This window comes from Macaca mulatta, chromosome 6 (genome assembly GCF_049350105.2).
Source record: "Macaca mulatta isolate MMU2019108-1 chromosome 6, T2T-MMU8v2.0, whole genome shotgun sequence".
NCBI classification, from domain to species: domain Eukaryota; kingdom Metazoa; phylum Chordata; class Mammalia; order Primates; family Cercopithecidae; genus Macaca; species Macaca mulatta.
Window position 1 is genome coordinate 12,493,815 of NC_133411.1, and position 14,368 is coordinate 12,508,182.

Below are 14,368 nucleotides of genomic sequence, written 5' to 3' on the forward strand. Positions count from 1 at the left end.
ATGCACCTGTAACCCCAGCTACTCGGGAGGGTGAGGCAGGAGAATTGCTTGAACCTGGGAAGTGGAGGTTGCGGTGAGCCAAGATCGCGCAGTTGCACTCCAGCTTGGGCAACAAGAGTGAAACTCCGTCAAAAAAAAAAAAAAAAAAAAAAAAGGCCAAGAAAGCAATCACCTTTATCCATTTTCCTATACTTGTTGTCGGGTATGCCAGCCACATTAATCAGTAAAAAAAGCAGCGATAATGTACACAGACAAAGCATGTTTAACTACATTGTTCTTTCTAAAGAACGGTTTTTACGATTAAAATGTAAAATAAAATAAAAACTGTGAAATATGGTTTATATTGAATGTATGCTGTTTAGGAACATCTGTACTATAGTGTACATGGTATACTCATACCCTAAAACATGTGTAGTCAGTTGAATAGTGTTCCTCCCCAAATCAGCATCTACCTCAGTACTTCGGAAGGTGTCTTATTAGGAAACAGGGTCTCTGAAGATGTAGTTAAAATGAGATCATATTGGATTAGGGTGGATCCTAAATCCAATGACTGGTGTCATAAAAAGACAGGAGGAGACAAGGAGACAGAAAGACAAAAATAAAGGCCAAGTGAAGAGAGAGGCAGAGACTGGAGTGATGCAGCCACAAGCCAAAGAATGTCTGGGGCCACCAGAAACTGCGACAGGCAAGGCTGGATTTTCCCTTAGAGACTTTGAAGGTCCTGCTGATACCTTGATTTCAGACTTCCAGCCTCCAGAACTGTGAGATGATACCTTTCTGCTGGCTTGTGCCACCCACTTTGTGGCAATCTATTATGACAGTCACTATGGTCTGAATGTTTGTGACCCCCCCCAGATTCACAGGCTGAAACCTAATCACAAATGTGATACCATTAGGAGGTGGAGATGTTGGGAGGTGATTAGGTTATGGGGGTAGAGCTCTCGTTGATGGGATTAGTGTCCTTTTAAAAGAGACCCCATCTTGTGAGGACACAGAGGGAAGGCACCATCTCTGCAGAAAGAGCCCTCACTAGACATAGAGTCGGCTGGCACCTTGATCTTGGACTTCTCAGACTCTGAAACTGTAAGAAATGAATTCTTTTCACATTGAGCTACTCAGTCAATGGTGTTTTTCCGATGGTAGCCCAAATGCCCTAAGAAAGGAATACATTATGGTTATAATTTATAACTTAAACAAATCCACATATTGGACGTGCAAGCTATCAAGTTACCATTTTGTCCTGATTTGGGTGGGTGGACAGGGCATTCAGAGACAGCTGCCCTCTGTAGCCCCACATCCCAACTGAGTCAGGCCTGAGTGTTCCAACTGGCTTCCCCCTCCATTTCCAGACCTCTTTTCCTTTTAGCTGTCCCTGTTTACCTGGAAAGCTTTATCTCAGTTTTTCCTGTGGAGATACCATCTGTTCCTCACCGTGTACCAGCCCTCACCTCCTCCCACGGTGCTGCTTTTGTCACATCTGTGTTATTTCCCCATAGCATGACGGTCATTTGTAGATGTCCCTTTCCCTCTCACACAACTCTGAAAGCTCATTAAAAAATGAGGCTGTTTTCAGGCTCTTATCAGATCTGCAGAGTCCACCCTAGAATCTTCCATGGAAAAGTCACCTAGAAGATAGTAATGCCTTCAGATGGATTCAAGGGGAGAGGTCCTGAGGAGTGAGGGCTGCAGGCTCCATCCTGGGTCCAGCTCTGGTTGTACCTGGATGCAACCTCACTGCGGACACATATGTCTGATTTTCCCATTTCAAGGGATGTGGAGCAGTGTTTACAATAATTATACTGGATAACAAAATTGGGACCCAAAAAAGATTTCTGTCGTATCAAATAATGGAATCACCCTACAAGAAGTGAATGTAAAGTTCTTCATTTATGTTAAAAACAAAATTTAAAATTCCAGATAAGATCACTGATTCACGGTTTTGCAGAAGTCACCTGTGAAAAGACTTGGCATTTTGTTTGATTCTACAGCTCAAATCGGTACGAATGTCCATTGCAATTAGAAACATGAGATTGAAAGTCAGATTTGGGTTCTGTTTCCAGCTCTCTGAGCCTAGTTTCCCTATATGTAAAAGAGGCATTATAAAAAGTCATGTGATAGGGAGAGATTTGGGGATGATTAAATTAAATAATGAATATAAAATGTTCAACACTCAGCATGGAACTTAATAATTAACTTTCATCATCATTGTTATCATCAACACTGCTATAAACGTTGTCATCTTACTGTCAAGAAACCCTAAAGTGAGCCCAGGTTTGCCCAAGGTAACACTTGTTCTCTTTCTATACTTGCTGGTGAGATGAGAAGCATAATTTGGAGGGACATCAATCACTGTTAGGCCCTAAAGTGACAGCTCATGGAACAATGGCAGCTAGCACAGGGGCAGGAGCCTTGGGCATGAAAGCGAGGTGCAGGAACTGTCTCCCAAGGCCACTCTTTGAAAAAGGGATAGGTATATTCTCAAATGATTTCAAAGGTCAGAAACAAGATCAATGAAGGAACTTACAAAAGATGCAGATTTCTGTATCAGTATAAACTAGTGCATAAGGCTTGGATTATTCAAAGAAAAATAAAATGGTTCACGAGACAGTCAGGGGCCTTTCGCTCAAGGCATCCAAGCAGGGGATGAATGGCGAGGTGTTGGGATTCCTATTAGCTTAACTGATAAACAATCTCCAGTGCTCTTCAAACTCCAGAAGTCTTTAAATTGTGAATCCAGTATTTCTCCCTTTGGACATTTCCTCAGTTAAATAAATAATTATTGAGCATTTGAAGTTAAAAGCAAACTACCCAGAGATTCATCACCTGAGAGAACTGGACTCTGAAAATATGATATGTGATTTACCGCCAACATTTCCGTCATGTTATTTGAGTTACATGGTAACAAGTTACATAATACTGTTTAAATTTTAATATTTAAAAAATATTCTTCAAGTCTTCATTTCTTAAAAGCATTTTTTATGCCAGGCACTGTAGCTCATGCTTGTAATTCCAACCCTATGGGAGGCTAAGGCAGGAGAATCACTTGAGCCCAGGAGTTCAAGACCAGCCTGGGCAGCATAGCAAGACCCCTTCTCTGAAAAAAATAAAAACAATAAAGGCTTGTGGCCAGCCTGTAGTCTCACCTACTTGGGAGGCTGAGGTGGGAGGATCATTTGAGCCTGCAATGAGCTATGATCGTACCACCGCACTCTAGCCTGGGTGACAGAGCAAAAAGTTGTCTCAAAAAATAAAAGCATTTTTATAGTACATTGTGTTTCCTGAGCATTCAATTCACTATACATGTGTGCACACACATGTGTGTGTCCACATGTGCACATGTGTCGTGAACAGATAAAAAAAGAAAAAGCAGCATTCGGAAAACATTCTTTACCAAGTTTTACTTAGTAATAAAATATTTATAACTAATATTCATTAATGAGATTTAATAACATAATGTCCAACAATAAGATAAATTTTGTTACTATTTCGAAATAGCACATAAAATATAGTGGACATGTATAAATAATTCCTTAAAAGTGCATATTGTCATACTATTAGTCAAATTTTGTGGTTTGAAATGGAACAAATCCACGGAGTGAGTTTGATAGAGCCGACTGAAAGTGCAGCTGCTAATTTGGACCCAATATCAGCATTAAAAATGTGCCATTGTATGCATTCCTGTTATGATGAATAACTAAATAGAAGATAGTGTTCTATTGCAAATCACATTCACGAAAAGTGAGATTCTTTTAGCATGTTTGAAAAATTGCTTTTGAGATAGTGTACACCAAGGATTACAACCTCCCAAAAAGGGATTAATCAAACATGATTAAAAGTTGTTGCTACTGCTACAAGTTACACATTATGTCAGTAAGATGTCTTAACCATGACTTTTGTTATTTGATAGACAAGACATTTATAATACCCTTAGTATATCTGGGTATATCAGTCTTGGCATCTTTTTTATCCATTTGTTTCATCAATCAAATTTTTAAAATAAGAATGCTTTTGTGACTTATCACTACCAACATGACTGACACTTCTTTCATATAATTTAACAGTTATATTTGACTTTCATGTTTAAAAACAACAGTATATAGAACTCAGTATTTGGTGCAGTACCTACAAATACATTAGGTATGATAACAATCCTTAAGAGATTCACATTTTATGGAAAATAACATACAATCACAAAATAAAATCTTCTTAGCAAATGGGGCTATAAAGTGAATTTTTTATGTCTAATAAGTGATTTTCTCAGTGACTGCTGGCTTTACAAAGAAAATTGGATAAGACATTTCTGCGAGTTTTTTGTTGGAGTATAGGATGACTAGTCAAAAGAGAAAAGACCAAAGCTTTGCCACAATCCAAATGACTGAGCCAACCATCAACAAGAAAATCCCAACCCCTCAGAACCAATCCTTTTGTATCCTATGACTTAGAGTAACAGAAAGCCAACACGGCTTCTCTGGTTTCAACTCTAATGATGAAGTGGAACCGCCATGACTTCAAATTATTATTTCAAAATGCAGTATTTGCTTAAACACTTTTCACTGAATAATACTAAAACTCTTAAACAGAGAAGAGATACTGGTCTACAATAAGAAAACTAAGGTAGATGCCAGAAATGAAAAATACAACAGAGACCACACATCCAATAAGCAATGGATCTGGCATGCCAGAGTTACTGAGACAATTTCCTTCATTCTTCCCAACTCCTACACAGATACTGGTACCACCATTCATCCTCTGAAAAAATCATAAATAAACTCTTTCTTTTACCTTTTCATTTTTTTGCAAAGAAATAAAAATATTCTTGCCAACATGTTCTGCAGTGTGGATTCAATCTGTGCTAACAACGTAGATGGAGGTCCGCAAACTCACCTGGCACCAATGTATTTTCAAGAGTCATTTAACATTCTCAGTCTGCATTTATGTAAGGTACTAAATAAGGGATATCAGTTTCTGTTCACAAAGGATGATTACATCAAAGATGTAAGTAAGCCTACTTTGAAGATTGTAATGTGCTATAAACATATGTTTATAATGATAAAGAGGCTTACATAGTCTGGTGTTTAGTGGTAAATAAAATGTTAACAAATTCTCCTAACTGTATGTAAATATATTTCAAAAGCTTGAAAAGATTGAAAAAGTTTAAACAATAAGCCATAACGCCAAGATAAATAAATGTGAGCCCTAGAAGTTAAACATATTAGTTCTGGTAATATTCATCTACGAGGAATCAGATGATAATATTTAAGGGAAAATGCAAAAATCTTGTCTTGAAAGAAGTACTATATTTTGGACTTGAAGTTTAAATTTGGCATGTCTCTTCATTAAATAAAAACATGTTGAGACATTCCTTCATTTTAGGAAAACCTGACAAGAAACCCATTAGTACAGTTTATGCTCCATACATTTTGCATGATGCCAGATAATGAGTTCCTTTGATAATAAACCACAATAGTTTGGTTCCGGTTCTAGATTTGTTTTTTCTTTTCTTTTTTTCTTTTTCTTTTTTGGTCTGTAGGTCTGAGCTCAGGATGAATTTATAATTCATATAGCACTAATTTGCATACAAATTTGACGCATACAAAAGCTTAGTGGTCAATATTCTCTCATTCATTCTAACCCTTCTTATTGGTGTTTTTCTTTTTTGGTTTATAGCAGGCACTCAATAAATATAAGTGACATAATTCATAACTTGAAAAGGTAAGAGCTGTGTCAATATATTGAGAGAAGAAAAAAGGCTGTAAAAATGACAGTAACATAAAATGGAAAGGATATGCCATTTAATAAGATAAAATGCATTTAATAAAATAAAATGCATTTAATAAAATAAAATGCATTTAATAAAACAAAATGCATTTAATGCATTTAATAAAACAAAATGCATTTAATGCATTTAATAAAACAAAATGCATTTAATGCATTTAATAAAATAAAATGCATTTAATGCATTTAATAAAATACAGAAGCTACGCTGCAGCTAGAGAAATATAATTTGGTTTCTTATTAAGCTGAATTCCCTAATATAAAAATGTAAAGTATTTCCATTGGAGATAAAATGTTCATTGTCAATTTAAACCTACAATGTTAAATATAAACAATGTCAATTCAATTATATAATTTTGTCTTTTAGCATTTCTTAAGGGCTCACTATTATGCTATTCCTATACATTTTCAGTAGCATATCAAGAAAGACTATTTTAAAATAGGGAATATGTTGAGGTATTTTCTGATGAATATGCTTGCCATACATGCCAAGAATACTTAAGATCTGGGGTAGGTTTCAGGACCAAGACTAGAAAGAGTGCTGTTGAGACTGAAAATCTAGATAACCACACCACTGAACATAGTAAACGAAAGAATGCTTCTGATTTCTAGTAGATAACAGTAAGCATGTATTACAGTTCACTTTTACAATGGTGTTATACCAAATACAATATTTAACATGGATCTTCCAAGCAGGTTTGAATTGTGCTAAAGTAGCTGTCTCAACAATAACCATATAACAATCTCATTCTGCCTTTTATATTTGCAGAAGTGATTTCTTTTTGCAAAAGAATCTATGCCAACCCCTCAGTACAGCACACAGGAACTTGTGTGCTCCACCAGTGAAAATTTGTTGAGATGAATTTTAAGTACGACACCAGAGTCAAGCCACCTGCCCTGCCATAAAGAAATACCAGCAATCTGACATATCAATAGTATTCACAGATGCAGATATATATTTATGGAACTCTATCAGCATAAATCCAATGGCTATGAATAAAACATCATTTAAGTCTCCTGGGACTCAAATCCAACTTTATAAGCAGAGCATTGCTAAACCCCTTGCCACTGATGGAAAAAAGAAAGAAAGAAAAAAAAACCCAGCAACAACAACCACAAAAACAATACCTCCATAACAACAATTTCTCTAATATATTATGCTCCAGTTTTTATCAGTCTTTAAACAACTTCATCCTAATGTTTATTTTCAGTCATGTAAAATTTCTAAATTTTCAATTTTACTACAACTGGGAAGGTGTACCCCTTTGCAATCTGATAAACAGAAATACACATGATGACAAAACATACTTCCACTGAGACAATAAAATATGTGGGCCATGCTATCTGAAGTCAAATGACATAGCCTCCAGTCCCCAGTTTCCCCTGCATTAAAGACCGCTGTTTACATCTCATCAAGTGGCTAAATGTCAAGCACATATAGATACTCTGATCAAAAGACCATCTTTGTTTTTGGTGGTGAAACACCAAAGATACTAGGGATCCACTGCAAACACACACATTCCAAGTCAAACAAAAGAAAACCCAAGAAAAGCCAACCCTTTAATAGTCAATGACATAAATGCAACATGACGGGAAATAAATTACAGTAACCCGGTTACAAAACCTCTTTAGACATCATAGGGAAAGAAAAAGGTTTTTACCCACCTGGGATCTTTCTGAATGCTATCAATGGACGGGGACCTGGCCAAGGTGCCTTCGGGCGGGAGAGCAGGGCCGGATTTGCTGTATGGAGACTCAACAGAGGGACAGTACTGCAGCTGTCGGTAGGGGTCCGCGTAATTGGAGGCCGGGCCGGCGGCATAGCTGGCCCTCTGGAAGGTGGCCGCGGCGGCATTCTGCGGGCCGTGCTGGCTGCCTGTGCGCTGCAAGGGGACGGAGTCGACACCAGGGGAAGATGGGGCTACGACAGGAAAGTAGGGACAAAGTAAAAAATTGAGGACCTGCTCACAGAAACGGTTAACCAGGTCTAGGCAGGGGCAGGGGAAGTTACACACATAAAAAATAGGGGATTCGAAAGAATAAAAAAAAATTAATCCATCATATTTGAACCAATACATTCAATGTTATCCAGTCAAATGATAATCAGCATGCCTAAGAGACAAACCTCTCAGGTACGGGGGAACGCATCTGTTGTGTGTATATTGCTTACCCACATCCGAGAGAAGGTATGTTCAGCTGCAATATAAACTTCGTGCAAAAGTAAAACTCAGGAGAAATATAGAGAATACTTTCTAAGGAGGCATGGGAAGTTAATTCTTTATTGTTCAAGTTGAGAAAATTCAGAATGTGTTCAGGTAATGTTATATTAACTTTATTAAGGATGTAAAACAAATTTAGCAATGTAGTTAATTTTCTTGAATCAAAGAAAATAAGAATAAATGAGAGGGAGCATATGAATGGGGGTGGAGATGGGGAGAGGTGGGGTTCACATCTCCATAATTAGCACAAGAACATTCAATACAGGACTGCTCTAGTTTCTGTAAAGTAACTCCCGAAAGATTTTTATGTGCTTCTTTTTCAAGTGAAGCTGTCACAGGAACAAACACATTTGGTGAAGGGAGAATAAGGCAAAAACCAACCCAACTGCAAGACAGACAAAATAAAGGAGCTGACTTAGCTTTTCTGAAAGTATTTGCATCTTCTCAATGCGTCTAAATTGTTTTGAGAAGATTTTACGCTGGTTTCTAAAATCAGTTTGACTATTTTCAAACTGAATTTCAATTTTTTGTTTCCCTCTTGGATTCTTTTTAGATCCTTTCATGTCATTATTTTTATCCAGTTCTCAAAATATATTTGACATCTAAGGTTTGGTTGATATATACAATGAAAATAGCATCTTTCATTTCAGTAGAATATGACCAGTTATGAACTGCTTTAATGACTGCTAGTCATGATCCACAGTAGACAACCCACTTGCTTTCTGGTGCTGTAGAACAGACTTCATATTCAAAATACAGCCAGTGACTAGATAGGACCATTTATGACATGGGTGCTCTAAGGAATTGCTCTAAGGAATTAGGTTCTAATTATCAATTACACTTCTCTGACTTCCTGACCATTTCTTAGTGAACAATGATAGAGCTTATTTTATCCTCTTTTACATTAGGGGACATATCCCAAAACAGAGACAAAGGAAATTATGTCACGCTACGAAAATAATTATTTAAAGAGGTAAGGAAATTGTGTTGAAATGATGAAAAGCTGCAAAGTGAATGGGAGGAATATACTTGAATACCAAGGATTGACTTAAGAGTTCAGGGCTCTTCTTTCCCAATGAACTTTGAAGACTTCATCTCAGAATTACAAAAATGTAGGAAAGTAGGTTCTGCGACATGACAAAAATGGCAAAAATATTTAAGAGAAACTTTATAAACAAAAAGTGCATATATTCCCAGAGGGACAATATTTTGAAATAATGAAGGTTGTCCTGATGTGTTAAGTCTCAAAATAATCAGATTAGGCTAATAAACACTAATTGCACAATCAGAAAATCTGCTTTATGTCTTTATGCAAGTCCTTGAGGATTTATCATTTCTCCAAAGTATTATCAGCATGTGCAATTAAAATCCACATTTTAAAATTTATGCATAATGTGCCTTATATTATGGTAAAAGGGGTTTAAAATAGACAAGTCATAAACTTGCCCTTGGATGAACAAATGTACAGAGGTAAACAAAATTTCATTTTCTCCGAGTTGTGATAAGCTAGCCACAAAATCAAGGACAAAAAAATAAAACTAAGTACATCTGGCATTTTTCATAGATGTGCATTTTTTTTCCATTCAGAAACTAAGTATCAACATTTAATCTTGCTGAAAATGGTCTTCAGAAAAGAAATACTTTTCTATGCAAAATCATTTGCTATTAATGTGTTCAATACAACGATTAAAGTGTCAGAGATCAGGAAATAATATTGAAATCTAAAGAAATCTTTTTGTTAAAAAAACAACAGAGTAGGTAAGGAGAACAATTTGACTACCCACACAAAAAACTCTCAAAGGACCATGAGTTAAAAGAAAATATAACAAGAAAGAGTTTAGGACAAACTCTGCCAAGCAGCAGACAATAAATTATGAATAATATAAGAGGGACTGGTTCAAAATGTGAAAATAGGGTGGGAAATTCCATTAATTAAGCAGAAACAGGAAGGCAACATTTTGGTATGTATGGAGGAAGAAAAGGTAGAAAAAGGTTTATGAATGTTATTGGGTTCCTATTTATATTTCACTTTAGCCCCTTTCAGGGAAATGTCCTGGAGCTCTTTCAGAGCTTGGCTGCTAAAGGTGGAGAACTGGTTCCTATTCTGGCCTTTTGGTCAGTTCTTGGCACTGGACAGGTTCACTGAGCTCTCCAAGCTCCAGCTTCAATGTTATTGAAGAGAAAAAATGGCTTCATGGGATCATTGTTTGATTTCAACCCAGGAAAAGTGTTAAATAACTAATATGGAGAAAATATTAAACAAATGAATTATTAATGTTACCACCATGAACGATGTTGAAATCAACTGACAGTAGAAAAGGGAATTGTACACTTGGCACTGGGAGAAAGGCCCTTTCACTGGGTGTCAGACTATATAGCTCCTTTTGAGTGCTGGGCTCTGCTGTAAGTGCTTGATTTGTATAAATTCATGTTTTCTCCAACAATCCTTACAAGAGAGTATACACATCATTTTCACCTTACAGACAGGAAACTGAGGCTCAGAGACATTAAGAACTTGCCAGAAGTCAGCTGATAATAACAAAAAAGGAACTGAAGTCCTTGGAGTTGGTTTCTAGAGTTTATGCTCATAGACACCATGGCTACCAGGGCAGGTTTAAAACCTCAAAGCTGTAGATTATCGAATTACCTAATACGGTCAGAAAACTTAGAAAAATGGCGAGGCCTAAAATGAAGGGAAATGTCTACTATAGGAACAGAGAAGAGATGGGTTCATTAAGGAATTAACAACCTGAATATTATATTAAGAAATATTACAAATTGGTATGCTAACTAATTTATACTATTTCTCATTCAATTTACACTATTTCTCTACTAAAGGTACAGATAAAAGACGGGTTCATTAAGGAATTAACAACCTGAACATTATGTTGAAAAACATACTACAAATTGGTATGTTAACTAATTTACACTATTTCTCATTAAATTTACACTGTTTCACTTTGGGAGGCTGAGGTGGGCGGATCATGAGGTCAAGGAGTTCGAGACCAGCCTGGTCAACATGGTGAAACCCCATCTCTACTAAAGATACAACAAATTAGTCGGGTGTGGTGGCACGCACCTGTAATCCCAGCTACTAGGGAGATTGAGGCAGGAGAATTGCTTGAACCCAGGAGGCGGAGGTTGCAGTGAGCTGAGATCGTGCCATTGCACTCCAGCCTGGGTGGCAGAGTGAGACTCCGTCTCAAAAGAAAAAAAAATTTACACTATTTCTCTACTAAAGATACAGAGAGGAGTGGGTTCATTAAAGAATTAATAACCTGAACATTATGTTGAAAAACATATTACAAGTTGGTATGTTAACTTACACCATTTCTCAAATTGAATTTATTGAGATATGCAAAAAAGTACAAAAATTATGCCAAATAAACCTAACTTTGTTCATTCCTTGGAAAATCAAAAAATAACAATATATATTAATATCTTAATTTTATTTTAAAGTGTTTTACATCTTAGTTTAACCAGTGATATCACTATTATGAAAAGAGGCTGGGATACGAAATCTAAGATGAGAAACAACTTTCAAAAAAATTATGTATTTAAAAAAATCACAATCATGTGTAGTTTCAGCCTTGTCAAATGGTCTTTTAGAAGTGTCATTCCCAAATCCATGCTTTAAACTTCTTTTAGGTCATAATAAGAAAAACAGTGGATGAGAATTTCAAAATATAAAACCTCAATCCAGATTGGTGCTGTTATAATAAAATAAGTTGGAGGCTAATCAATGCAATGAAAGTAATGTAAAATACCAGTACAATTGGAGAGAAAACACACTGTATTAAAGGACAGGTTATATAATCATATAGAAGAAAATGTATGAGAATCTAATGGATCTCAAACCAACCATTAGTAATGTAACAATGTAATACCTTACTTTGTAAAAGTATATAGATAAAAACAATTACTTTAAATGAATGAAAATCATTAAAGATCTAATATGTAGAGAATATTAAATAAATGAGCTATTATTATTACCATTAAGAACTCTGAAATCAATCAATATTAGAAAACAGAAAGGTGCGTATGGCACTGGGTAAAATGTCATAAAGATTCAGGATTCAAGTCTCCTGTCTGGCCCCAACTATGTAGACATTGATGTGGCTTATGCAATCCTTGGCTCTCCATTACTATGGAGATAAATTAATATCGGTCACACTATTAAAACACTTTCCTTTAATACACTTTTTCCCTTAATTTCTGGGCTATTGAACACTTTTCCTTATTTGCGTTTTAAAGCTCAGTTGACCAAACCATTCTCCTTGTAGGATTACTCTATCCAATTGAACCTACTCAGGGCAAACACTGGAGAGGGAAGGTGCTCCATCAGCTCTGTAAACACACTCCTCTCTCGTCTCACCTGCTCTGCAAACAGCCCTTTCTCCCCTCAATAAGCTCTTAGAATTCAATGAACTATATCACTGGTCTCTTTGGGAGATTTCACAAGTAGCCACTTCAGCAGCTGACTTGATACTTCAATAGATACCTATGCTTTCAAGAAATTATCTGTTTGTTTTCTGCAGAGCTGCACAAATAAAGGCCTAGTTTATAAAGGAAAAATAAAGAGACGTTTTATGTTTATGTGCTATGTTCGTTTGGAAAAGGGGAAGAGGCATCTTTTTAATAAAGCGAAATATTCTGCTTTATGATAGATAATTGCAAGCATTATTTGCAGACAAAGGAAAAAAGAAGAACAGAATAAAATACAAGAATCTGGGCACACAGTTATAGAAACTTGGTGGGGGGAATATAAGGTAATGTTCAATAAGGAGGAAGAAAAAAAGCACTACTTTTTGGATTATTTATCTTTGCCTTTAAGTATATCTGCATATACAGATAAATATGAAAACATAAAGCACATTTACATGTTATGTAAATACAAAATAAGCATATAATAAAGTAATTAAAGAATGTCCCTCTGAAGGTTCAGAAAATAAGAATAGATGAGGTGACAATGGGTCCAAGAAAATGACCTACCTACTCTTAAAAGAAATTCAACTCCGTTTCTTTAGGGATAGGGAAACTTTAGCACCCAATCTGGCATATATCCAAGAGTGTCATCATTAAGAACTGAAGTATAAATATTTTGCAATTTTCTGTACTCAGCACAATTTGATCCATCTAAATTCAATGGAAGAATACTCAAGGATAAATTTAAACATCTAAAATTTAAAATAATTTCATATATTACTATCTCTGTGGGGAGAGGCATTTAATGCATGATTCTTACTAGTAACGGAATAATCGTCATTGGTGTTAATCTTGTTTTCCCTGCTTTTATTGGAAAAGAAGACATTAAAAACACCAGAACAGGCCACACATGCCTGTCACATTGGTTATCAAACTGAATGTGGGAACATGTGTATGAATATATTGTAGATATATTTGAAAGAGAATATGATGTAAAACCATATCCTTAAACAGCTTTCATAGTTTCCTTCTTGTTATATCCTTGAAAGAATTTAAAAATGCAAGCTCTTCATCTGGACAGATGGCTAATGCATGTGGGGTTTAATACCTAGGTGTTGGGTTGATGGGTGCAGCAAACCACTATGGCACATGTTTATCTACATAACAAACCTGCATGTCCTGAACATGTATCCTGAAACTTAAAAAAAAAAAAAGTCAAGATGAGATACGAGGTACTATGACCATGTTGAAACTCTGAATAACATTTTTGTGATGGTGGTGACTATACTTATCTTAACCAATAGCCTTGAAGTGAGCAGATAGATTTCTATGTAAGTACAATTTTCAAAAAATGCAAGCTTCTCATTAGGTCTTCATGATATAAATTAGCAGGAAAAAAAAAAAAACCAAATGATTAACAGAGAGGATCCTGTTCAATCACTGGCAATAGCTACTACTATTTCTAAGAATGTAATTGTGATATACAGCATAATGGACTCCAGTAGATTTGTAGAACTTGGTATAAAAATTAAAAATATAAATAAATGAATTAATAAAAAGGAAAGAAAAATAATCCCATGTTTAATCCTATATATGTATGTATTTGCATCTATTTAAATGTACATTTAGCACTGTGTGTTTCAATTTTCCTCTAATTTATAGTGTGCGCAACTGGAGTCACAATGAATGATGATACACATTTTTTTTTTTTAACGATTCCAAGCACATTTTCAGCCATCAATGGGAAAGGATAATAATAAATGCTACATGTATTTAGAGCTTCCTATTGTGCCAACTAACATATTAGGGGCTTCTACACATGACCTCATTTAATGCTCACAACAGCCTACATGGCAGGTACTACTATCACTAACATCACCCTCATTAGGTCACCGAAGAGCAGTGACAGGACAGTGGGCAGGGTTGGGACTGAAATGTAGCAGTGGACT

General features: G+C 35.9%; 1 protein-coding gene across 4 annotated transcripts in view; it reads right to left on the reverse strand.

The window, feature by feature from the left end:
* CTNND2 (catenin delta 2) overlaps positions 1-14,368 on the reverse strand; it is a 933,204-nt gene that overhangs the window by 366,746 nt on the left and 552,090 nt on the right. For all 4 annotated transcript variants that reach the window (XM_028849344.2, XM_028849341.2, XM_078004620.1 and 1 more), the window contains one exon: positions 7,441-7,696. In XM_028849344.2, the coding sequence (XP_028705177.2) occupies positions 7,441-7,696 (256 nt within the window). The remainder of the gene's footprint in view (positions 1-7,440; positions 7,697-14,368) is intronic.